General features: G+C 34.3%; 1 protein-coding gene across 7 annotated transcripts in view; it reads left to right on the plus strand.

The window, feature by feature from the left end:
• LOC131436322 (peripheral plasma membrane protein CASK-like) overlaps positions 1–24,807 on the plus strand; it is a 741,277-nt gene that overhangs the window by 201,393 nt on the left and 515,077 nt on the right. For all 7 annotated transcript variants that reach the window (XM_058605039.1, XM_058604990.1, XM_058605005.1 and 4 more), the window contains 3 exons: positions 11,605–11,780; positions 23,282–23,404; positions 23,676–23,823. In XM_058605039.1, coding sequence (XP_058461022.1) covers positions 11,605–11,780; positions 23,282–23,404; positions 23,676–23,823 — 447 coding nt within the window. The remainder of the gene's footprint in view (positions 1–11,604; positions 11,781–23,281; positions 23,405–23,675; positions 23,824–24,807) is intronic.

Consider the following 24,807-nt stretch of genomic DNA (forward strand, 5'->3'; position numbering starts at 1 on the left):
TAAAAATGGTCCCAAGTGATTGCCTTGTCACCTGCCGAAGTTCTTTCCGCTTCAATCTGTTTGTGGCCAAATCTTCCGTTTCTTGTTGGTGCAAACCAAGATTTTTGAAAATCGGTTCAAGCTTCGCTGAGAAATCGAAGTGAGTTCTACTTTTGGAGAGTTTTCTTCACTATTTTCGGGGCTTCCGGAACAAGAAAAGGGGGAACCAGTAGTGCCGAATTAAGTTTATATGCCCACACACTAACTAGTTCTGCAAACTAGAGAAATTTATCAGACAGTTTTTCTGGGGTTTGTATCTTGTTTTGACCATCGGTCGTAAAAAAAATACTCATGAAATTGGTAAAACCACTTGTCACACTTTAGTTCCAAAACCGGAAGTCGAATCCGGATTAAATGTTCTAGAATTTTTAAGGAAACTAACACATGCATCAATAAGTCCCGAGACTAACAATGGAAACTACATTTTTTTATTCATCAACATACTCACCTTTTAGTGTGATACAATGGTTCCAACGTTCTTCCAATTTTTCAATACCATGTTTATGAAAAAATTTATCTTTCGCTTCAAAATAAGCTTCAGTTTCAGCGATGACCTCCTCATTTGAGCCAAATCTTTTTCCCTGGAGCTTTTTTTTAAGATCAGAAAAGAGCCAGTAGTCACTGGAGGCTGAATCTGGCGAGTATGGGGGGTGGGGAAGCAGATCAAAGCCCAATTCGTTCAATTTCGCCATTGTTTTCATCGACTTGTGGCAGGGTGCATTGCAGCAATCGCGGCACTCACTTGGAAAAAACCTTTTTCATGCTCAATTTTTCATGAAGGATAGTAAATACACTTCCATATGATATCTGTGTCATCTCAGCAATCTCACGGAGCTTCACTTTACGATCTTTCATTATAATTTTTGTCACTTCACTCACATTTTCCGGTGTAACGGCTTCCACAGGTCTACCCGAGCGTTCCGCGTCATTTGTGTCGGTACGACCACGTTTAAACTCGGCGAACCACCGACAAATCGTTGCTTTTGATGGACAAGAGTCCGGATAACATTTTTCAATCCATTGTTTCGCTTGCACGGTGTTTTTACCCATTAAAAACAATGTTTTATCAAAACACGAAACTCGATTTTTTCCATTTTTTAAACAAACTAAAAAACGACTTTACTCCAACCTCGATAACTCAGCTGTTTCTGGTCGGATCGACTTAAAATTTTGACCCGTTTCAAGCAAAGGTTAGTATTCTAGAAAGACGTGGTTACCGGTTTACTACGAGCGCCATCTCTGCTTTAGTCTCGGGACTTATTGATCCATGTGTTATAAGATCTTTCATTTGAATCTTACCAATCGGTAAACTTTTATTCTCTCAACGTTGGCAACACTTTTATACGCATTCTGTCAAATTTTGACGCATATCGTACGATTAGTTTTTGTTTGTCGTCTATACAAAGAAGTTGAAAATTTTTCGTGTGGCGATTTTTATAATGGATGAAAATTTAGAACAACGGCTCGCCTTCGAAGCGCCATTCGGTCGATTGTTGTGCGGTTTCGACGTCATATTCATAGATCCACACCTCATCACCAGTTATGATGCATTCGTTGAATGTGGGGTCACTATCTGCGTTGGAAATCATCTCTTTGGCCACATCCTCACAAGGCTGTTTTTGAATGAAATTCAGCTTTTTTGGCACCAGCCGAGACCCAAAACATCAGTTAAAATGTGTTCGGCTGATCCATAAGAGATGCCCAACAACACAGCAATCTCTCTAATCGGTACAGAACGATTTTGCAACACGATTTGCTTCGCCGATTCAATGTTTTCTTCAGTAACAGATGTTGTTGGGCGGCCAGGGATCTCATCATGATCCAAGCTTGTACGACCACCTTTGAAGCGTTTATACCACTCGTATGCCTCCTAGACACGATTCACCAAAGGCCTTTTCTAACATTTTCAACGTTTCGGAACACTTAAATCCATTTGCAACACAATATTTAATGCACGCACGTTGTTCTAAATTTTCATCCATTATAAAAATCGCCACACGAACATTTTTCAACTTCTTTGTATAGACGTCAAACAAAAACTAATCGTACGATATGCGTCAAAATTTGACAGAATGTGTATAAAAGTGTTGCCAATTCCGGTTCTTTTTTTATCATAAGGTACACACACACAGACATTTACTCAGTTAACCGAGCTGAATCGAATGGTATATGACATTCGGCCCTTCGAACCTCGGCTAAAAAGTCGTTTTGTGATTGCATAGCCGTTCTATATGAGAAACTGAAGTAGATGACTAAAACACTAAAGATCCATTCCGACATTGAGTTGCCGCCTCACTTCGGGTGAACTGCACATACACATACACTGTGTACGGTCGGTGATGTTCGGTAAATATTCCTCATAATATGTAACCACAACAATTCGGTCAACATTTACAATTGAGTTTCCTTTTTAAAGGCATAAAGTAAGATTAAATAAACAATAAAGACATAAGTTTTAGCCATTTTGCGTGAGTTCCCCGCATTTAATTACAAACTTCATTCGGTCAAACAAACACGATCTTGATAAAAAAAAACAAGTTCACTAAAGTAAACGAATACTGGCCGACGAGAGCCCCTTTTGGTGCTTGGTTTTCCAAACCGTCAACCGAGAAAACAACCGAATGAGCAGTTTGCAAACTGGGAACTGGTTGTGTTCGATGTTTGCCCGATACGATCTCTCCGGACGAGCTAGAGAACTTTGCCCAGGCGAACTGTCCTCCTTTCGCATCAAACCAAACAAGTTTGAATACCGTTTCACGTTTCAAAAACTCCGCCAGAAAAAGGACCAGACTAAGTGTTTTCCTGTTGGGACACACATACAAAATATACAACTGACTAGTAGTCTGACAGAGGTTGACCGATGCTGGCCGTTTCGGGATCGTGGTTACCGGTAGGAACCCGCAGGAACCACCTGCACTTGTTATAAATTTAATATTCCAAAAGACAAACGAAACCACTCAACCCAGTAAAATGTACTGTTTTGTCCGAGCGCAGTCAGTGTTAGAAGCTCGGACTGGAGTGTCATCGCCATCCTGTTTTGATACCATTATCAAAGCAAACATTTGCAATTGAATTATTCACGTAGACTGGCTGCGGTGGCAGTTGATGACTTTTTGCACTCCTGTGCGTCCGCCCGTCGTCAAAGTGGTTTCGGAGTTTCGGGTTTTTGTCGGCTCCCCGGTTTTGCGACCGTAAAATTCAGCATTACTGGTGACCAATAAAGATGATAATTCAAATATGGGAAACCACGAACGAACAACGAATGGATGGAATTCATGCGGCGCTACTTGCAGTAAAAACTTTCGAAAATAAATTGCTTCCATTCAGCGGTGTTCGGACGGGGAAAGTCAGTTTCGCGTTGGGAATAAATTATGTATAATGTGTTGTTTACGGGGTTTCAAACAAAGCGCCAGAGAAGCATGATTGTCATTTGAAAGGTTGAGCACGTTAAAATTTGCTTCACCTTAAATTGATCACAAAAACGTTTCTTGCATGGCGATATTAAAAAAAATATTCCTTGCTGTCTGTGCGACCAAAAGCGATAAAAAAACTCTTAACCACGGGGGCCCATCATTGCACCCAAACACACTGTTCAGGAAGAGATAATTACACCAGTGAACCGGTCGGGATGCAGTCCGAAATGAAAATCTTCTTCAGCAGTAAAAACAAGAAAACGGAAGGAAGCTTTTCCGGAATCTGCTGTTGCAGCCGGGTGAGAAACAATGAAGACAATACGGAAATATTTACTATCGATCTCCTTTCGACCATCTCTGCTCTGTCCGTAGGGCAAACAGAACACCAAAATAGTGCAGCCGGCGGAAATGTAGATACAAATAACAGCAAACTTAAAAAGTAGTCGAGTCTGCGAGACTCCGAAGGAAGGAAGCTGAAATTTCGGAAGGGAAAACAATTTACTGGATCGTTTACGTTCTGGCATCTGCTGCTGGTGGGAAAGACGATACATCTTCGGGTTTTGAAATCCGTTTGTTCCACTTTTGGTTGGTTGAAGGATAGCATCTCTATTAGGACGCGACGTGGCTTGAAAAAGTGGAACTGTGTTAGTTGCAAAGGCTTATTGAGATGAAAAAGATGATAGATCGGAATTTGAACAACTGAAAATCACTGGTTTAATGGGAATCAAATTCATAGGAAGAATAAGGTATTGTGAGAATTTTGATGAATTAGATTCTCAATTTCAGTTTGGTTTGGAACTAAGTTTCGAACCTTATTTCAATTTTTTTTAATTTACTTACTACTCGGGCCAGACCCATACCCAGGATTTCGTTTCGGGAGAGGCCCTCACATAGAAAATAATGTTACTGAAGATTTCTTACTGACTTCAGTCTGATTGTCGGGTAATCATTCAGTTCTCTGGCGTACAATAATGGATTCAGCCAAACATGTACTCGAAGTGCGCTTGCGTTCATCTTTTTAGCCCTAAATAGGTATGTGCAGGATCCAGCGGCAAGATGTCTTTCACATCTGCAGAGTCTCTATTAACTAAGACATTCTCGCGCATTTCCGATTTCCGTTCGTCCAGTACAATTTTATGTATTATGATTATAGTCATTAATTTTATCCCGCTTTCATCCTCCATTTAATGTGATTTTGACTCTGTTCTGCTTCGCAGTACCTGCCGCTGCGTGCTTTATCAGCTGTGGAGTTCTGACCATTACGTAACTCTCAAAACCTCAATCTCTCACGGTGTAATCTAGAGGATCAACTTTCTCTTTTCGTTTCTGTTTCTGATTTCGGGTGAAGCCAACCGCCCCCCTTGCCCCCACCTCCTTCCTCTGGGTACGTGGCTGTCGGTAACATTTAAAGTATTGAAATAAAATTTCAACATTTCAATTAACTGAATAACACATGGATCAATAAGTCCTGAGACTAACAATGGAAACAACATTTTTTTTGCAAATCTTTTTTTATTCATCAACATAATCACATTTTAGGGTGATACAATGGTTCCAACGTTTTTCTAATTTTTCAATACCATGTTTATAAAAAAAATTATCTTTCGCTTCAATATAAGCTTCAGTTTCAGCGATGACCTCCTCATTTGAGCCAAATATTTTTCCTGGAGCATTTTTTTAAGATCAGCAAAGAGCCAGTCACTGGGGGCTAAATTTGGCGAGTATGGGGAGTGGGGAAGCAGATCAAAGCCCAATTCGTTCAATTTCGCCATTGTTTTCATCGACTTGTGGCAGGGTGCATTGCAGCAATCGCGGCACCCACTTGTAAAAAACCCTTTTTCATGCTCAATTTTTCATGAAGGATAGTAAATACACTTCCATATGATATCTGTGTCATCTCAGCAATCTCACGGAGCTTCACTTTACGATCTTTCATTATAATTTTTGTCACTTCACTCACATTTTCCGGTGTAACGGCTTCCACAGGTCTACCCGAGCGTTTCGCGTCATTTGTGTCGGTACGACAACGAATAAACTCGGCGAACCACCGATAAATCGTTGCTTTAGATGGACAAGAGTCCGGATAACATTTTTCAATCCATTGTTTCGCTTGCACGGTTTTTTTACCCATTAAAAACAATGTTTTATCAAAACACGAAACTCGGTTTTTTCCTTTTTTTAAACAAACTACAAAACGACTTTACTCCAACCTCGATAAGTCAGCTGTTTCTGGTCGGATCGACTTAAAATTTTGACCCGTTTCAAGCAAAGGTTAGTACTCTAGAAAGACGTGGTTACTGGTTTACTACGAGCGGCATCTCTGCTTTAGTCTCGGGACTTATTGATCCATGTGTTACTCTCATATCGAGAAAAGGATTTATAATTTCTTTATGGTTAGAATAGAACAATTAATTCACTTAAGTAATTAATACTAAAAAGTTAGATTCAAAATTGGATACAAGATTTCGTTTCGATAAGATAAGCCCTTGCGTTAATTTTGATAATTGTATTCTATGTCGTTTTAGGATCATTTCTAATCATTTCATATATTGGACATTCACGATAGATTTTGCAAATAAGTGACTGTTTAATATATTACAATTGGGACGCCTTAACTCTTGTAACGCTTTTTAACACCTATAACTTACAAAAAGTAACACATAACGCTTAGTAACACACAAAAATTACGAAAAAGCAAAGGATTTATTACCTCGTAATACTTTTACCTTTAAAAATGTAACACATGTAACGCTTTGTAACACCTAAAACTTACAAAAAAGTTACACTTGTAATGCTTCGTAATACCTAAAACTTATCCAAAGTAACGAATGTAACACCTCTAACTTACAAAAAAGTAACGCATGTGACGCTTCGTAACACATATGACACACAAAAAAAGAGACACATGTAACGTTTCGTAACGCCTATAACTTATAAAAAATCTCGCATGTAACGTCTATAACTCATAAAAAGTAACGCATGTAACGCTTCGTATTGCCCAAAACATACAACAAAGTAACACATGTAACGCTTTGTAACGCCCAAACTTACAAAAAAGTAACGCGTATAACGCTTCGTGACACCTATAACTTACAAAATAGCAAAGCATGTGACGCTTCGTAATGCCTGTACCTCACGAAAAAGTAACGTATGTAACACCCATTACATACACAAGAGTAACGCAATGTAATGTCTATAACTTACAAGAGAATTAGCGCATGTAACACTTTGTAACACCTATTACTTACAAAAAGTAACGAATGTAACGTTTTGTAGCGCATATGACTCGCAAAAAAACTAACATATGTAACGCTTCGTGAAGCCTATAACTTACAAAAAAGTAACAAATGTAATGCTTCGTAACACCTATGATTTACAAAAAAGTAACACATGTAACGCTTCGTAACGCCTATAACTTATAATAAGGTATCGCAAGTAACGCTTCGTAACGTCTATAATTTATAATAAGTAAAAGTAACAGAAAAGTAACGCATGTAACGTTTCGTAACGCCTAAAACTTACAAAAATGTAACGCATGTAAAGTTTTGTAACGCCTGTAATTCACAAAGGAGTAACGCACGTAATTCACAAAGGAGTAACACACGCTTGTAACTTACAAACGAGTAACGCTTGTAACGCTTCGTAACGTCTATAACTCATAAAAAGTATCGCGTAATGCTTCGTAACACCTGTACCTCACCTAAAAGTAACGCATGTAACTCTCGTAATTTAGAAACGAGTAACGCTTGTAACGCTTCGTAACGTAATAACTCACTAAAAGTAACGCAGGTAAAGCTTCGTAACGCCCAAAACTTACAAAAAAGTAACACATGTAACGCTTTGTAACACCCATAACTTACAAAAAGGTAACACATAAGTCACACCGAAAACTTACAAAAAAGTAACTAATGTAACGCTTCGTAACGCCTATAACTTATAAGAAGTAACACATGTAACGCTTCGTAACGCCTATAACTCACAAAAAAAGTAACACATGTAACGCTTCTCAACACCCAAAATTTACAAAAAAGTAACTAATGTAACGCTTCGTAACGCCTATAACTTATAAGAAGTAACGCATGTAACGCTTCGTAACCCCTATAACTCACAAAAAAAGTAACGCATGTTACGCTTCGTAACGCCCAAAACTTACGAAAAAGTAAGGTATGTAATGCGTTGTAACGTCATATTTCATTAAAACGCCTATAACTTACAAAACAGTAAAGCTTCGTGTAAATGTAAATGTGTAAATCGGTTGACTTTATTTTCATTTGTTTGGCGCAAAAAAACCTTGTAATTCCAGAACCGGAATTCGGATTCAGATAAAACTCAGAAATCATGTATGAGGCGCCTTAGGACATTTTTCTTTGATTCAAAGTTTGAAAAAATCGGTTCAGCCATCACCGATAAAATTGAATGGTGTGATTTTAATTTTTTGGAGCACATCGCCCTGTCATTCTAGAACCGGAACTCAGAAACTATCGGGAGTTCTGTCATATCTTTCATTTATTATTTTCAGTTCCGTTGTTTTTACAAACAAGGAAAGTGAAAATATATGTTATCTTTCATTTATCATTTTCACTTCCCCAAGCCATATAGCATTCGACTCAGCTCGACGAACTGAGCAAATGTCTGTGTGAGTGTGTGTATGTGTATGTAACAAAAATGTGCACTCGAAGATGGTTGGACCGATTTTCAAATGAAAGGTCTATTGAATTTTACCCGGATCGGACTTCCGGTTCGGGAGTAACGGGATAAAATGTGAAAAAAATGAAGGAAAACTGCACTCGATTTTCTCGGAGACCGCTCAACCGATTTTATTCAAATAAGATTCATATTAAAGGTCTTATGGTCCCATAGGTTGCTATTGAATTTCATCTGGATTCGACTTCCACTTTGTGAGTTTCATCGTTTCATCGATTTTTTCAGAGACCGCTCAACCAATTTTCACAAACATAGGTTCAAATGAAAGGTCCTACAACCCCATATAATCCTACCAATTTTCATTCGGGTGCGGCTTCCGCTTCCGAAATTAAAAACTGATAGGTATAAAAATTTCATTTTCAGGGGCATGTTTTTATACATGACACGGAAAAATTCAATCAAATAGCCGTATAATTCTTGAATTGGACAGATTTGGTTAGTTGATGACCAAATGCATTGATTTTGGGTATATCGGATGTTCGTTTCAGATTCCGGAAGTATCGAAAACAAGTTATCGTGTAATCAAAACCGGAAATCATTCCAATTTCTTGAAAGCGGATGAACCGATTTTCACAACCTCAGATTCCAATGAAAGGTCTCGCAGTGCCATACTAAATTTCTCAATATTATTTGGATTCGAAATCCGGTTCCGAAAATATGGGGTAAAATGTGCAAAAAATTGTTAAAATAACTTTTCTCAGAGATGGCTGAACCGATTTTTACAAACTATAATTTAAATGAATGGTCTTATGATTCTATACAAAACTTCTGTATTTCATCTGGATCCGGCTTCCGGTTTCGGAATTATAGGGTAAAGTGTGTTAAAAATATTATACCATATCTTAAAGTGGCGAAACAAAACACTTAAAATAAATTTTAAATCGACATCAAAACTGCTCCAATCGGTAGTCATTATCAGTAGACGGCCAAACGAAGCGATTTCGGCTGTTTCTTCAAGAATCGAAGAGAATTATTTTGAAGAATACCGCAGTATTATATATGTTTTTTTTTTACTAGAAATACATCAACACGACGTGTCTCATTTTCAATTTTTCATGTTTCCTTGAAATGACGGACGACTTAAAATATGCATTCGAAACAGAGCGAAGAATATAATTTGAGTTACGAAAAAATCATAAATGCTTCACACGTTATGCTATCGGAACACTTTCAGTGTTGGCATTGCTAACGAATGGCTTAATGAAAAATTATGCGACACGAGACGCGGACGAATTGAGCTCACCACCACTAAAACAGAATCGATCAGAACTCTAGCCTAGAATCTACATTTTCTCATACTTCCATTTCATCGCTGTTTCATTCATCTATCTTTGTCGCTAAGTCTATATCTTCTAGACAGCGTTCTTCAACCAAAAAAAAAAATGCAAAAAGAAGGACGATTTTTATCGGTCGTTTCAGAATTATGCCCCACTAAATGTCTGCTTGAAAATCTCTCTTCTATACAGAATTGAATGTATTCTTGCAAGCCGCTTTAGCTACTTTTTCACCCACATAACTCTTTTGTTTTTATTTCTAATAACGTCGGTCATTTTCCCGGGCAACTAAAAACTATGGGTTAGGAACCCAACACAGGTAGACTAAGTGAAAGAAGATCATCTTTAAAAAATGATTTATTCGAAGCTACCCGGGGTCCCATCCAACCCTTCAATTTAACGAGTTGACCTTATTATAATTCGATAAAAGTTGACCAACACAAACAAACGATGGGACTGTGTGCCTACTAGGATTAGAACTAACCCGTGGCTCACGTTCATTACTAACCACATAACCCGTGGCTCACGTTCATTACTAACCACACTTCCCAGGCCCAGTTTTTGTTCCTGATTCTGGCACAGTATTTCCTTTCTTCACATTCTAACTAATCCCTAGCAAAGCCCGGGCTCGTAATTACAGTTTTGCACCCTATTTTATTCTTGGCAACAACCAGAACTTCATTAAAAGCACGGTACGCTCGCAGCAATTAGTTCCAGATTAAATTGTATGTTCTAAAATCTGCAGGATGCAGGAACCGACCTCGACTGGTGGCAGGCATCATGTACGTTCCAAAGCAGGAACTCGACGGTGTTGACGTGTTATTTCCGGAAAATTGCAGTACCACTGTTTTGACATTGTAAGTTTTTGGCAGTTGGCAGTAAAACGTAAAAACCGGGGAAAACTCTAATGATGCCCTTTATTTACTTCGCTACACCGAAGTTAGTTTGTTATTTTCTCCTTCGAGTCCTTGAAATCAACTAATCACAGAGATTAGACGACAAGTAAATGATTTCACAGTCGAATAATGGCCTCTTTAAAAATTGTAAATTTATGGTGAAAAAGCGCACCGGATTAAAGTAATTTATTAAATGACAACCATGCTAGAAAAGCCCATTTAATTCAGAACATTTGTTATTTAGGGATGCATGACAGTCATTTCAATTTCGGAAGCTCGTAAAAATTTCCCGTTGGGATTCATTGTAGTAAATTTAAAACTTTCCTAATCATCGTTCTAGGCATGTTTGAGCCAAATTATTTAATCTACCTGAAAACGGGGTCTTCGAATCTTATCTTCGTCGATTCACAGTCCCTAATTAGTGATTCAACTTAACGATTGTCCTTTTGTTCGGCAGATGTGCTTGTTTGTCCGACCAGAGGGACATGGGTAACATGTTTAACAAACAATCTGCCGAAACACGGGTTTTACGGCCGCTGTTTATGATGATTTGTGCTTTAAGATTCAATCCGACATGATTCCGGAGAAAAATCTAATCCGCATCGTTCGAGCCACTGAGCAAAAAATAAACCACCAGACCTCTCAGGATCGTAATCCCGAAAGCTTCCACTCGTGGGGAAGACGACAATAGTCTCATCCGAGCAATCAAATTTACATAATGTATTCCGACAACCGTTTGTTGGTTGGTTCGCTAGAATGCTGACCATGGCTCATTATTCTCTGTCTGTTCGGAGAATGAATCTTTGGAAATTGTTAAGAAGGAGCCTGGGGAAAGAAGCTGTGGCAGCGAGAACTGGTGGCCGACAGGCTGCGGTTCTGTTTTGTGCGTCAGCATTCGGTAGAGTGATAAAAATTAGAATCTTTGTTTCTGGACTATTTTTAGTTGTTTATATAGTATACTTCTCAAAGGTTTTAATGACATTTTGCCACCAAATTGAAACCCCCTTATCCGGTTTGTTTGTTGTTTTGCATGTTCGCTTCATCTGAACGGTATCTGTCAAAATGTTAGAGCTTTACAAACGATAAAATTAATATTGAACCATCCGCAATCAGACGCAAACACGTGCAAATATTCCATCAAGGGATGCTAAATTATCCTATTACATGTGTTAGCTTAACAAGCTTACAATCCGGCTATCGGCGCGCACGATCCAAGCAACCCATTGCTCCGTTTGACAACTGATCTTACCTCGCTTTTCTGTTTGCTTTCTTTCACAGGTCGGGTCGGGTGCCCCCACTACATTGCCCCGGAGGTGGTCACGCGGCGGATTTACGGCAAGGCGTGCGATGTCTGGGGCGCGGGAGTGATGCTGCATGTGCTACTGTCCGGACGGTTGCCATTCTACGGTTCCGGCAAGCGGCTGCAGGAAGCCATCGCACGGGGCAGAATTATGGTAAGTAACATATCGTCACTGTCACTGTCACTGTCGTTGGTCACCCGACCGACAGCCGACCGAGATAGCGTGGTAAAGTGACTTGTGTTTGGCAAGATGAAGCCGGATATGGACAGCAAACATGAAGTCGAATCGAAAGACGATTTATTTGGTGTGAAAGATACGGAAGGATCTGGCTGGCTCCGAATTGATCGGGAAAGCCATTTGTCCATCTTCATTACCGCTATCGGAGTGTGTGCTAGAGCGATTCACCCAATGATGCTTTAGTAAATCCGTTCGGTAGGGATGATCAATTCTGAATTGGAAAACTATTTTCCAATTCTTTCAACCGTAATTTCTCTACTCACAAGCTGATTGAAAAAGAATCCTTTCACTCGTTTTACAATCACTCTCAGAACATTACAGCCATTCACGTCGGTGCGAAAAATTGAAAATTTCAGCACTCAAAAATATATCAGAATGCATGAAACATTGAATAAAATTTGAAAAATTGTGATATTTCTGATGCTCGAATTTGTCGGTTTTGGCAGGCGTAAATTACACGATTTTCGAAGTGTGTGAAAATGGCGAAAAATTAAAATAAACAATTCAAAACATGGAAGGTTTTGGCAAAATATCTGAATTAGATAAAAAATTACCACAACCGAATAGTTCAAATAAATCGATGAATTCTTACAGAACATCTGGTACAACACCAAAATACTTAGCACGCAAATGCTAAAAAGACTAAAAATTTTAATATTGCATAGGTTTAACAAATATCATTAATGGAAAGAAGCAAAAAATCAAAAACACTCGAAAAAATTAAATATTAGTAAAATCAAACATACCAACGAAAGTAAAATTAACGGTAAACCAGGTAAACAAATAAACTTATAAACAAATAAACAAATAATTAAATAAACAAATAAACAAATAAACAAATAAACAAATAAACAAATAAACAAATAAACAAATAAACAAATAAACAAATAAACAAATAAACAAATAAACAAATAAACAAATAAACAAATAAACAAATAAACAAATAAACAAATAAACAAATAAACAAATAAACAAATAAACAAATAAACAAATAAACAAATAAACAAATAAACAAATAAACAAATAAACAAATAAACAAATAAACAAATAAACAAATAAACAAATAAACAAATAAACAAATAAACAAATAAACAAATAAACAAATAAACAAATAAACAAATAAACAAATAAACAAATAAACAAATAAACAAATAAACAAATAAACAAATAAACAAATAAACAAATAAACAAATAAACAAATAAACAAATAAACAAATAAACAAATAAACAAATAAACAAATAAACAAATAAACAAATAAACAAATAAACAAATAAACAAATAAACAAATAAACAAATAAACAAATAAACAAATAAACAAATAAACAAATAAACAAATAAACAAATAAACAAATAAACAAATAAACAAATAAACAAATAAACAAATAAACAAATAAACAAATAAACAAATAAACAAATAAACAAATAAACAAATAAACAAATAAACAAATAAACAAATAAACAAATAAACAAATAAACAAATAAACAAATAAACAAATAAACAAATAAACAAATAAACAAATAAACAAATAAACAAATAAACAAATAAACAAATAAACAAATAAACAAATAAACAAATAAACAAATAAACAAATAAACAAATAAACAAATAAACAAATAAACAAATAAACAAATAAACAAATAAACAAATAAACAAATAAACAAATAAACAAATAAACAAATAAACAAATAAACAAATAAACAAATAAACAAATAAACAAATAAACAAATAAACAAATAAACAAATAAACAAATAAACAAATAAACAAATAAACAAATAAACAAATAAACAAATAAACAAATAAACAAATAAACAAATAAACAAATAAACAAATAAACAAATAAACAAATAAACAAATAAACAAATAAACAAATAAACAAATAAACAAATAAACAAATAAACAAATAAACAAATAAACAAATAAACAAATAAACAAATAAACAAATAAACAAATAAACAAATAAACAAATAAACAAATAAACAAATAAACAAATAAACAAATAAACAAATAAACAAATAAACAAATAAACAAATAAACAAATAAACAAATAAACAAATAAACAAATAAACAAATAAACAAATAAACAAATAAACAAATAAACAAATAAACAAATAAACAAATAAACAAATAAACAAATAAACAAATAAACAAATAAACAAATAAACAAATAAACAAATAAACAAATAAACAAATAAACAAATAAACAAATAAACAAATAAACAAATAAACAAATAAACAAATAAACAAATAAACAAATAAACAAATAAACAAATAAACAAATAAACAAATAAACAAATAAACAAATAAACAAATAAACAAATAAACAAATAAACAAATAAACAAATAAACAAATAAACAAATAAACAAATAAACAAATAAACAAATAAACAAATAAACAAATAAACAAATAAACAAATAAACAAATAAACAAATAAACAAATAAACAAATAAACAAATAAACAAATAAACAAATAAACAAATAAACAAATAAACAAATAAACAAATAAACAAATAAACAAATAAACAAATAAACAAATAAACAAATAAACAAATAAACAAATAAACAAATAAACAAATAAACAAATAAACAAATAAACAAATAAACAAATAAACAAATAAACAAATAAACAAATAAACAAATAAACAAATAAACAAATAAACAAATAAACAAATAAACAAATAAACAAATAAACAAATAAACAAATAAACAAATAAACAAATAAACAAATAAACAAATAAACAAATAAACAAATAAACAAATAAACAAATAAACAAATAAACAAATAAACAAATAAACAAATAAACAAATAAACAAATAAACAAATAAACAAATAAACAAATAAACAAATAAACAAATAAACAAATAAACAAATAAACAAATAAACAAATAAACAAATAAACAAATAAACAAATAAACAAATAAACAAATAAACAAATAAACAAATAAACAAATAAACAAATAAACAAATAAACAAATAAACAAATAAACAAATAAACAAATAAACAAATAAACAAATAAACAAATAAACAAATAAACAAATAAACAAATAAACAAATAAACAAACAAACAAATAAACAAATAAACAAATAAACAAATAAACAAATAAACAAATAAACAAATAAACAAATAAACAAATAAACAAATAAACAAATAAACAAATAAACAAATAAACAAATAAACAAATAAACAAATAAACAAATAAACAAATAAACAAATAAACAAATAAACAAATAAACAAATAAACAAATAAACAAATAAACAAATAAACAAATAAACAAATAAACAAATAAACAAATAAACAAATAAACAAATAAACAAATAAACAAATAAACAAATAAACAAATAAACAAATAAACAAATAAACAAATAAACAAATAAACAAATAAACAAATAAACAAATAAACAAATAAACAAATAAACAAATAAACAAATAAACAAATAAACAAATAAACAAATAAACAAATAAACAAATAAACAAATAAACAAATAAACAAATAAACAAATAAACAAATAAACAAATAAACAAATAAACAAATAAACAAATAAACAAATAAACAAATAAACAAATAAACAAATAAACAAATAAACAAATAAACAAATAAACAAATAAACAAATAAACAAATAAACAAATAAACAAATAAACAAATAAACAAATAAACAAATAAACAAATAAACAAATAAACAAATAAACAAATAAACGAATAAACAAATAAACAAATAAACAAATAAACAAATAAACAAATAAACAAATAAACAAATAAACAAATAAACAAATAAACAAATAAACAAATAAACAAATAAACAAATAAACAAATAAACAAATAAACAAATAAACAAATAAACAAATAAACAAATAAACAAATAAACAAATAAACAAATAAACAAATAAACAAATAAACAAATAAACAAATAAACAAATAAACAAATAAACAAATAAACAAATAAACAAATTAACAAATTAACAAATTAACAAATTAACAAATTAACAAATTATCATATTAACAAATTAACAAATTTACAAATTAACAAATTAACAAATTAACAAATTAACAAATTAACAAATTAGCAAATTAACAAATTAACAAATTAACAAATTAACAAATTAACAAATTAACAAATTAACAAATTAACAAATTAACAAATTAACAAATTAACAAATTAACAAATTAACAAATTAACAAATTAACAAATTAACAAATTAACAAATTAACAAATTAACAAATTAACAAATTAACAAATTAACAAATTAACAAATTAACAAATTAACAAATTAACAAATTAACAAATTAACAAATTAACAAATTAACAAATTAACAAATTAACAAATTAACAAATTAACAAATTAACAAATTAACAAATTAACAAATTAACAAATTAACAAATTAACAAATTAACAAATTAACAAATTAACAAATTAACAAATTAACAAATTAACAAATTAACAAATTAACAAATTAACAAATTAACAAATTAACAAATTAACAAATTAACAAATTAACAAATTAACAAATTAACAAATTAACAAATTAACAAATTAACAAATTAACAAATTAACAAATTAACAAATTAACAAATTAACAAATTAACAAATTAACAAATTAACAAATTAACAAATTAACAAATTAACAAATTAACAAATTAACAAATTAACAAATTAACAAATTAACAAATTAACAAATTAACAAATTAACAAATTAACAAATTAACAAATTAACAAATTAACAAATTAACAAATTAACAAATTAACAAATTAACAAATTAACAAATTAACAAATTAACAAATTAACAAATTAACAAATTAACAAATTAACAAATTAACAAATTAACAAATTAACAAATTAACAAATTAACAAATTAACAAATTAACAAATTAACAAATTAACAAATTAACAAATTAACAAATTAACAAATAAACAAATAAATGAACCTACAATACAATACAAATTAATAAACCTAATCTGTATATATAAAAATGGATGTAAGTTTGTATGTTTGTAACGCCATAACTTCGGAACTACTGAACGGATTGCCACCAAACTTGGCACAGGTATTTCTTGCATTTCAGGGAAAGGAGTATAAGGTTTGAGGAGTATTTTTATAGGGGAGGGAACGTAGCAAGTGTCGGGTTGGCGGTTCTGTGCATAGGACGCTGGTCTTACAAACCAGTTGTCGTATGTTCGAACCCCGACCTGGAAGGGTTCTTAGTGTGAGTAGGATCCACAGTACTCCATGCCATGCAATGATTCTGTACACTAAGAATCGGCTGCGAAGTCTGTTGAAACAGAAAGGCCAAATTCCACAAAAGGAATGTAATGCCAAGATTTTGCTTTTAACGTAGCAAGTGTCATTACCAGGGGGAGTAATGAAAAAATTAATATAACTTGACATGAATCGATACGTATTGAAGACCATAGGAACATTTTGCATACCTTAGACTATACACTGAAGGCTTTTTTTATGCGAGTTTACGTACCGCATAATAAAAAACGCATAACTCTGGAAATTCGCATAAAAAAACCACAAAACTCTGAAACTCCGCATAAAAAAACCGCATAACTCTGAAACTTCGCATAAAAAACCGCATAACTCTGAAACTTCGCATAACTTCACATAAAAAAAGTCGCATAAAAAACCGCATAAAAAAGACCGCATAAAAAAAGACCTTAGTGTATGGGGTATGGATTTAGCAAGTGCCTTTAAAAAGGGGGGGTGTAATGTTCGAAACGGCATAACTCCGAAACTACTGAACGGATTGCCACCAAACTTGGCACAGATACTTGATGCTTTTCTGATACGGTCCTAAGGGTATTTAAATGGGGGAGGGAGCGTAGTAAGTGTCCTTAACCGGGGTGGGAGGAGATGGTCATGAAAAAAAATGTGCAATTTGACGAGAATCGATACTTTTTAAGACCATAGAAACATTTTGCATATATTAGAATTGCTGAACGGATTGCCACCAAACTTGGCACAGGTATTTTTTGCTCTTCAAAGGGATATTTTTATAGGGAAAGGAGTGTAGCAAGTGTCATTAACAGGGGGGTCATTAAAAAATTGATTTAATTTGGCAAGAATCGATACTTTTTGAAGAACATAGAAAGATTTTTTTGGTGGATGTAGCAAGTGCCTTTAAAAAGAAGTGGGAGAGCGTAGAGGGTCTTTTTAACAGAGGGGTTCATGAAAATAATTATATAATTTGACGAGAATCGATACTTGTTGCACAACTTAGATATGATTATAAGGATATTCGTATGGGGTGAATGTAGTAAGAGCCTTTAAAAAGGGGGTGTACACTAAATAATATACGAACAAATAAACTATCAGGTGTACAACTTTGCTTCCGCCGTTTTCCGATAGGTGACTTTACCGGCTGAGGCTGGTTAAAATACATAGATGATTCTGACTTCCACCTATTCCGTTCGATGGCACACGGCCTGGCAGATCAACATTTTCAATCATTTGCGTACCCAAGGTAGACTATCCAATATCCCAGTTCGAGACATTCTTGCTTGTCGTGACCTTTCATACATGAAACTTATTTATCATTTCATAAAGAAAATTGGAGTTTCAATTTAATAAAGGCCCCTTTTAAGACTTAGTTCTGATCCCAGCTGCGTCCATGAGTTCAACCAATAGCTAAATTAGAATAAAAATTATTTAATGATACAAACAAACTCGAAACAGTTTATGAAATTATCAACAAAATGTCTGAAAACAACAGCTTATTTTATAATTTATAGAAGTTAATCGTTTGGTTCAAATAATATTTCCGAGTAGATTTCATAATTAATGACGAGTTACCTAAGATGATATTTAAGCTATAAGAGAATATGTTTCAATAAATTCAAAACGTTGTGACTATGTTAGAATTAAATTAGGATAAGAATATTATGTAAAAGTGATGCTACGGCGAAGAAAAACTTATGTAAACTGCCTTAAGAAATAAACGTATTTATGAAAAAAAAAAACATTTTCAATCCTTCGAAGAGTTGGAAAAATTGATTGCTCCTTTTTCCGAGCCGGGATCCGAAAATTTTCGGAAAGATGGGAGAAAGTTGTCGCTAGCGACGGACAATACTTTGAATAATACATCTGTAAGCACTTTTTCGCAATAAAGCTTTGAACTTTGAAAAAACGGCGGAAGCAAAGTTGTACACCTAATAAATAACGAATAAAGAAAAAAATAACCGAATAAATTGTTATGCGAATTCGTCACATTATTTGGTTTATTATGCGATTTTTCAGGATGCAATTTTTTATACAAATTTTCGAAGCTATGCGATTTTTGTAATTTTATTTTTTTTGTTCTCAAATTTCTTAGCAATGCATGTGGTAGCATCTCCTAAATAAAACGTTTCAAGCTGTTGACAAATCAGAGGGGGACACATTGGTGCGTGTTGTTTAAGACGGCCGATTTAGTGATTCAATTAGTAACCACAATTCATTATCAAACAGAAAATTTGTTGGAACCGTGAGTTATTGGTGTAGATTAGTGTCAGAGTTGAGAAAACTCGTGGTGCTGTATATTATTTATTTGTTTCATTTCGTTTTAATTATGTGTGAAAACCCTTGGTTAGAAGTGAATAATTTTTTACCATATCTTATGAATTGCTGAAGGAATTATAGATACTTTTTGTCAACGCTTGGCGAGTAGATATCAATAGTTTATAGTTTGAGAACTCCAAGAATCTTAGATCCAAGGGTTATTTCAAATCGAAAATAAGCTATCCACAAATTGTTCTTTCAAATTATGATAAAAAACGATATTTTATTCAAACTAAAAATTGATCCTTTATTGTACCAGGTTAAACTTGAGCATAATGAAAACCGGATGAAATTTAAGTTATTCCTTCACGAATTTTCAAACTTTTGATCGAACGCTCTTCATCAAGTTCCGGACAAGTGTTGCATCGCAGTTTTTGGACGCTTGAGCCCAAATTTTTTTTGAACTCCTGCATGTTGCCAGCTGCCTTACCAGTCTTCTTGGAAACCGTCTTCACGATTGCCCAGTAACGTTCGATGGGTCGAAGCTAAGGGCAATTTGGTGGATTGATATTTATGATCAACGAAATTTATACCCTTTTCCGCAAGCCAATTGAGAGTAATTTTGGCATAGTGAGCCGACGCTAAATCCGGCCAAAACAGTGAACGTGTATTATGCTTCTTATGTAAAGGCAGCAATCTCTTCTGGAGACACTCAGATCGATAGATTTGTGCATTTATAGTTCCGGTAGTGTACAAAATGGTTGACTTCAAACCACATGAACATATTGCTTGCCATACCAGTACCTTTCGACCGAATTTCTCCACTTGAATCGGCCTGTCCGCATCGCTCACATCCTCACCAACGACGACAATAACGTATAGTGGACCTGGAAGGGTTTGTGAGTCCTCCTTTACATAGATCTTATCGTCCATCAAAACGCATGCATCCGGACACTGCAAAGACGCGAGCACAATTTCCGGGCCCTTGTTGCTGCTCGCTTCTTATGTTCTACACTTTGTTTCGAGATTTTCTGCTTCTTGTAGGTCTTCAGGTGGTTTCGCCTCTTGATACGCTGGATCATTCCGACACTCGTTCCAGCTTTTTTGGCCAAATCACGTATTGACATTGATTTGTTCTTCATGATTAGAGATACCACTTTCCAGTCCAGTTTCGGGTTGGAAGAAGCGGGTTGTCTGCCTCTTTCTGGTAACTCATCCAAAGAATAGTGTTCCTCAAACTTATTAATGATAGTTTTAACACTGACATGACGAATTCCAAACCGCTTCACCAATTTTCGCATAGTAATACCATTCTCACTTAGCCATGTGTCCAAAACCATAAATTCCACTTCCTTTTCCATACACGACGTTTTAAAAACGCAGATTTTCAACCGCACAAACAAGTAAACAAACGAAAGCTGACAGCCAAACGCACAGCATGCTGTGATCTGAGCATAAAAACCATTACAAATGCACGCGTACAACACAAATGTATGTGGATAGCTTATTTTCGATACATTCCTTATATTGCCGATTATACGACTTTCAACCAACGAATTGTGATAAAATCGGATACAATATCTTTACTTGGGATCTAATAAGTAATACAGCCCAAAAATGGTTCGAAAATTGTGCAATAATGCTGTTATAGAGGTGAGAACCTATTCTCATCTTACTCTGAAAGTCAATCTATCGAACAGAGATAGCAGATCTTTCTCTAACCAATGATTTTTGTATACGAGGTCTGTTCAAAAAGTTCCCGGAATATTTTAATTGCGCGCGTCTGGAGAGTCCGGTGGTCAAAATTTTTTTTTATTGTGTTGGTACATATGTCCCTGATGTATGGTGAAATTTTCAGCTGTATTCATTGTTTACATTCTGTCTTGTAGCGGCGGGTGTAGACGTGTTTTTTTGAGCTCGGCGATTTTTGTTAGTTTAAACAATGGAAGAATTGAAGAGTCAAAGAATTTGTATTAAATTTTGCGTGAAAAATGAAATAACGTGTAACCAAGTGTGCGAAATGTTACAGAGAGCCTACGGTGAGTCTGCTATGCAAAAAACAAGTGTTTACGAGTGGTATAAGCGTTTCCAAGATGGCCGCGAAGACGTTGAAGACGACGAATGCTCCGGTCGACCCAGCACGTCAATAATCGATGAAAATGTGGGAAAAGTGGAAAATATGATTATGGATGATCGCCGAATCACTATTAGAGAAGTTGCTGATGAAGTTGGCATATCAGTTGGCTCATGCCATCATATTTTTTCAAATGTTTTGGGCATGAAACGAGTGGCAGCAAAATTCGTTCCAAAACTGCTGAATTTTGATCAAGAAAACAAACGCATTACCATCGCTTTAATCATGCCCCAACCTCCTTATTCACCAGATATCGCTGCGTGTGATTTTTTCCTGTTCCCAAAGTTGAGAAGACCCATGAAAGGACAGCGTTTTTCATCGATTGAAGAGATAAAGGCAGAATCGCTGGGAGTGCTACAGAGCATTACAAAAAGTGACTATCAGGGGTGTTTCGAAGACTGGAAAAAACGCTGGCATAAGTGTATTATATCTAGGAGGGATTACTTTGAAGGGGACCATATAGATGTAGACGAATAAATAAATATTTTTTTAGAAAAATGAGAATTCCGGGTACTTTTTGAACAGACCTCGTATGAGATGACTAATGGAACTGTGATGAAAGGGGGTACCGTTACCCTATTATTTGAATTTTCAAGACGGGTTCGATACGTAAGTTCTTGTGATTGAGGTCATATTAATTCGTAACTAAAATTTAGAAATGCTAGATAGCCGCAATCGATTTTAGTGGATTTTTAAAATTTAAACGGATTCATGAATAAATTTGAACATTGCATTTTTAATGTCATCGTAATCGGCCTTGTTTCCTACATAACTCTGCAAACCCTTTGTCTTTGTGTATTTCTTCCTATATTTACACCGTTGCAATTCTGCAAGTGAATCATTGAAAGCATGCAAATTCACACAATCAATCGACTAGTATGTGCGTGTGTTATTGATATTCGGAAGTGTAGAAAAAGTCGTGTCAGTTTTGTTCATGTTGTGCAGTTATGTCGCTGACATTACCCACCGGCCGTTTTTTTTATTTTAGTTTTAATCTGTTTTTGTAGATATATTAATCTATTTTTCAATTCGGTTTATTTCTCGTTGACATAGATACAAAGAAAATCAAAAACAGCAAAAATAGAATACCAAACAGAGTAGCTGTACCGTTAATTATCTCAGCTACACATTTAATCATACAGCATGTAAGAATATCGTTTTCGAAAGACATTGTTTCTTAGAGCCGAAACGAAGAAGATATACGATGTAGGGTTAATGTGTGTGTGTGACTACGGAATTGTAATTGGAATTATTAAACTTTCGAAGTAACTCTATTCTATCTGCTTTCTTATGCTGATAGCATAAATGTTTAGCATTTGTTTGCTACGCCCGGTTGTAACAGCTGAAAATCTTAATTCAAGTGACTTCTAATCTCATAAAACTGTGTTCCTACACCATAAGCCGATTACAACGCAAAGATAGAAGCTTACGTGGAAGTTTTCTTGTCCCAATAAAAAGCCATGAGAACTTTGTGGATAATATTTCATAGAAGTTTATATAAAACAAGATAAGACTACTAGATCTAGATCTTCGTTTAGCTGGGAAAATTGTATCCGATAGTGTTGTAATCAATTTTGTATAACCCGATTCAACTTTGTAAATTGCCACCGTATGAATCCTGAAAAAAAACAAGCTTTCTAGCTTGTTTCGTGTCATCACGGAACTCATCACGAAGCGATGCTTGTTTCGTGCTTTTTTACCGTAGGGAAATAACCGAGATTTACCGGGTAAACTTTGCCGACACAGCTGACCATAACTAATCCTTGTGTGTTTCTTTTCTGTTCTTTCCCTTCCCGCAGCTCGACACACCGGAGTGGAAGCACATTTCATCGACCGCCAAGGATCTGGTGCTGAAGATGCTCTCAGCAAATCCTATTAATAGACCCACTATATCGGAAATCTTGGAACATCCGTGGATGAGGGTGAGTCCGCTCTCTCTCTCTCTCTCTCTCTCTCTCTCTCTCTCTCTCTCTCTCTCTCTCTCTCTCTGTATAGTTTGTCAGCGTCGTTCGTGTGACGGGTTGTGCCATTCTTCGATTTACCAGGAACAGAGCCAGAAATATCGCACGACTTTCCGTTACTGTGGGTTCAGGAAGAGCAAAAAAAAACACTCGTTTAGGGTCCATCACAGAACGCGCGCTAACGATTGCCGTTTGTCATTCGTAATCTTACTCAATTCGATCTTTTTTGCAGGACCGTGATAAACTTCAGCGCACTCATCTCGGCGACACGGTGGAGGAACTGAAGCGTTACAATGCCCGCCGCAAGCTGAAGGGTGCCGTACAGGCGGTGGCCGGTGGGGTCGCCTTGGATCCACTCTGCTGTGCCGATACCGATTCAAGTAAGTTTTGCGCTTGGTTGGACAAATTGTTTTTGATGTTACGATGTTGAAGAACAGCCACACTCTTCACAAATATATGTGTGTGTGTGAATGTTGGTGTGAAGAGGGGTGGGTGGCTATGGAAGTCCCCTGACATACGCAGCTTGCCTGCCAACGTAGGTACGGGTTCAAATGTTTGCGTTTTGGGATAGGTCGGAGGCATAGGCAGGTGAGCAAAGAGCGGTCGGCCCATAATAGGGTCGACCTTAAGTGCCTTTCACATTTTCTTTGCCGGCAGGAAGCCTTTTCTTCGTGGCGGTGTCGTAAAAAGTACCTTGAAACTTTGAGAATAGACGTGCTTACCGGGAATTTTTATGACGTCGTTCCTTATGCCTCTATATTGGAAACAAAAACCGAAAAAAATGCTGCAGCCATCTTTAGGAGAGTTTTATAGTCAACCGCCGACTGGAAAGGCTTTTGTTCTTCCCGACGAGACGAAGTCCGACCGACCGGGCCCCGTGGGACATCCCAACAAGATTCAATCACAAGTCACAGCAGACACTTTTACGGGGCCATTTGTTGACACTTGTTGGCATTCTCGTGTTTTTTTGGGGGTATTATAAGATTCTGTTAGGTTTTTTTCTCCGCATGAAATCAAAAAATTTCGTGATCCTTACTGCACGCATATCAGGAACAGGATTATTGGGAAACTCAAGTAAACATAAGCGAGTTCTTCGTCGAGTTTTGATTTTTTGTCAAGTCTTTCATAACAATAAATCTTTAAAATATTCTAAAATTGAACAAGTCATTTTTCTGTTTCTCATAATAAAATTTAAAAAAACTGTGAAAACCGACTTACGGTTACAGAATTACTGGAAGTGTTGTTTGTATGTTTGACCTATCCCAAGCCCCACTCTGTCTGGCAGCGGTTCACAGAAAAAAAATGTTTCCATGTGTTTTGTTTATACCTACGAATAACTTTAGTCCAGGACTCAGGGAGGGAGT

Source organism: Malaya genurostris, chromosome 1 (genome assembly GCF_030247185.1).
Source record: "Malaya genurostris strain Urasoe2022 chromosome 1, Malgen_1.1, whole genome shotgun sequence".
Taxonomy (NCBI): Eukaryota; Metazoa; Arthropoda; class Insecta; order Diptera; family Culicidae; genus Malaya; species Malaya genurostris.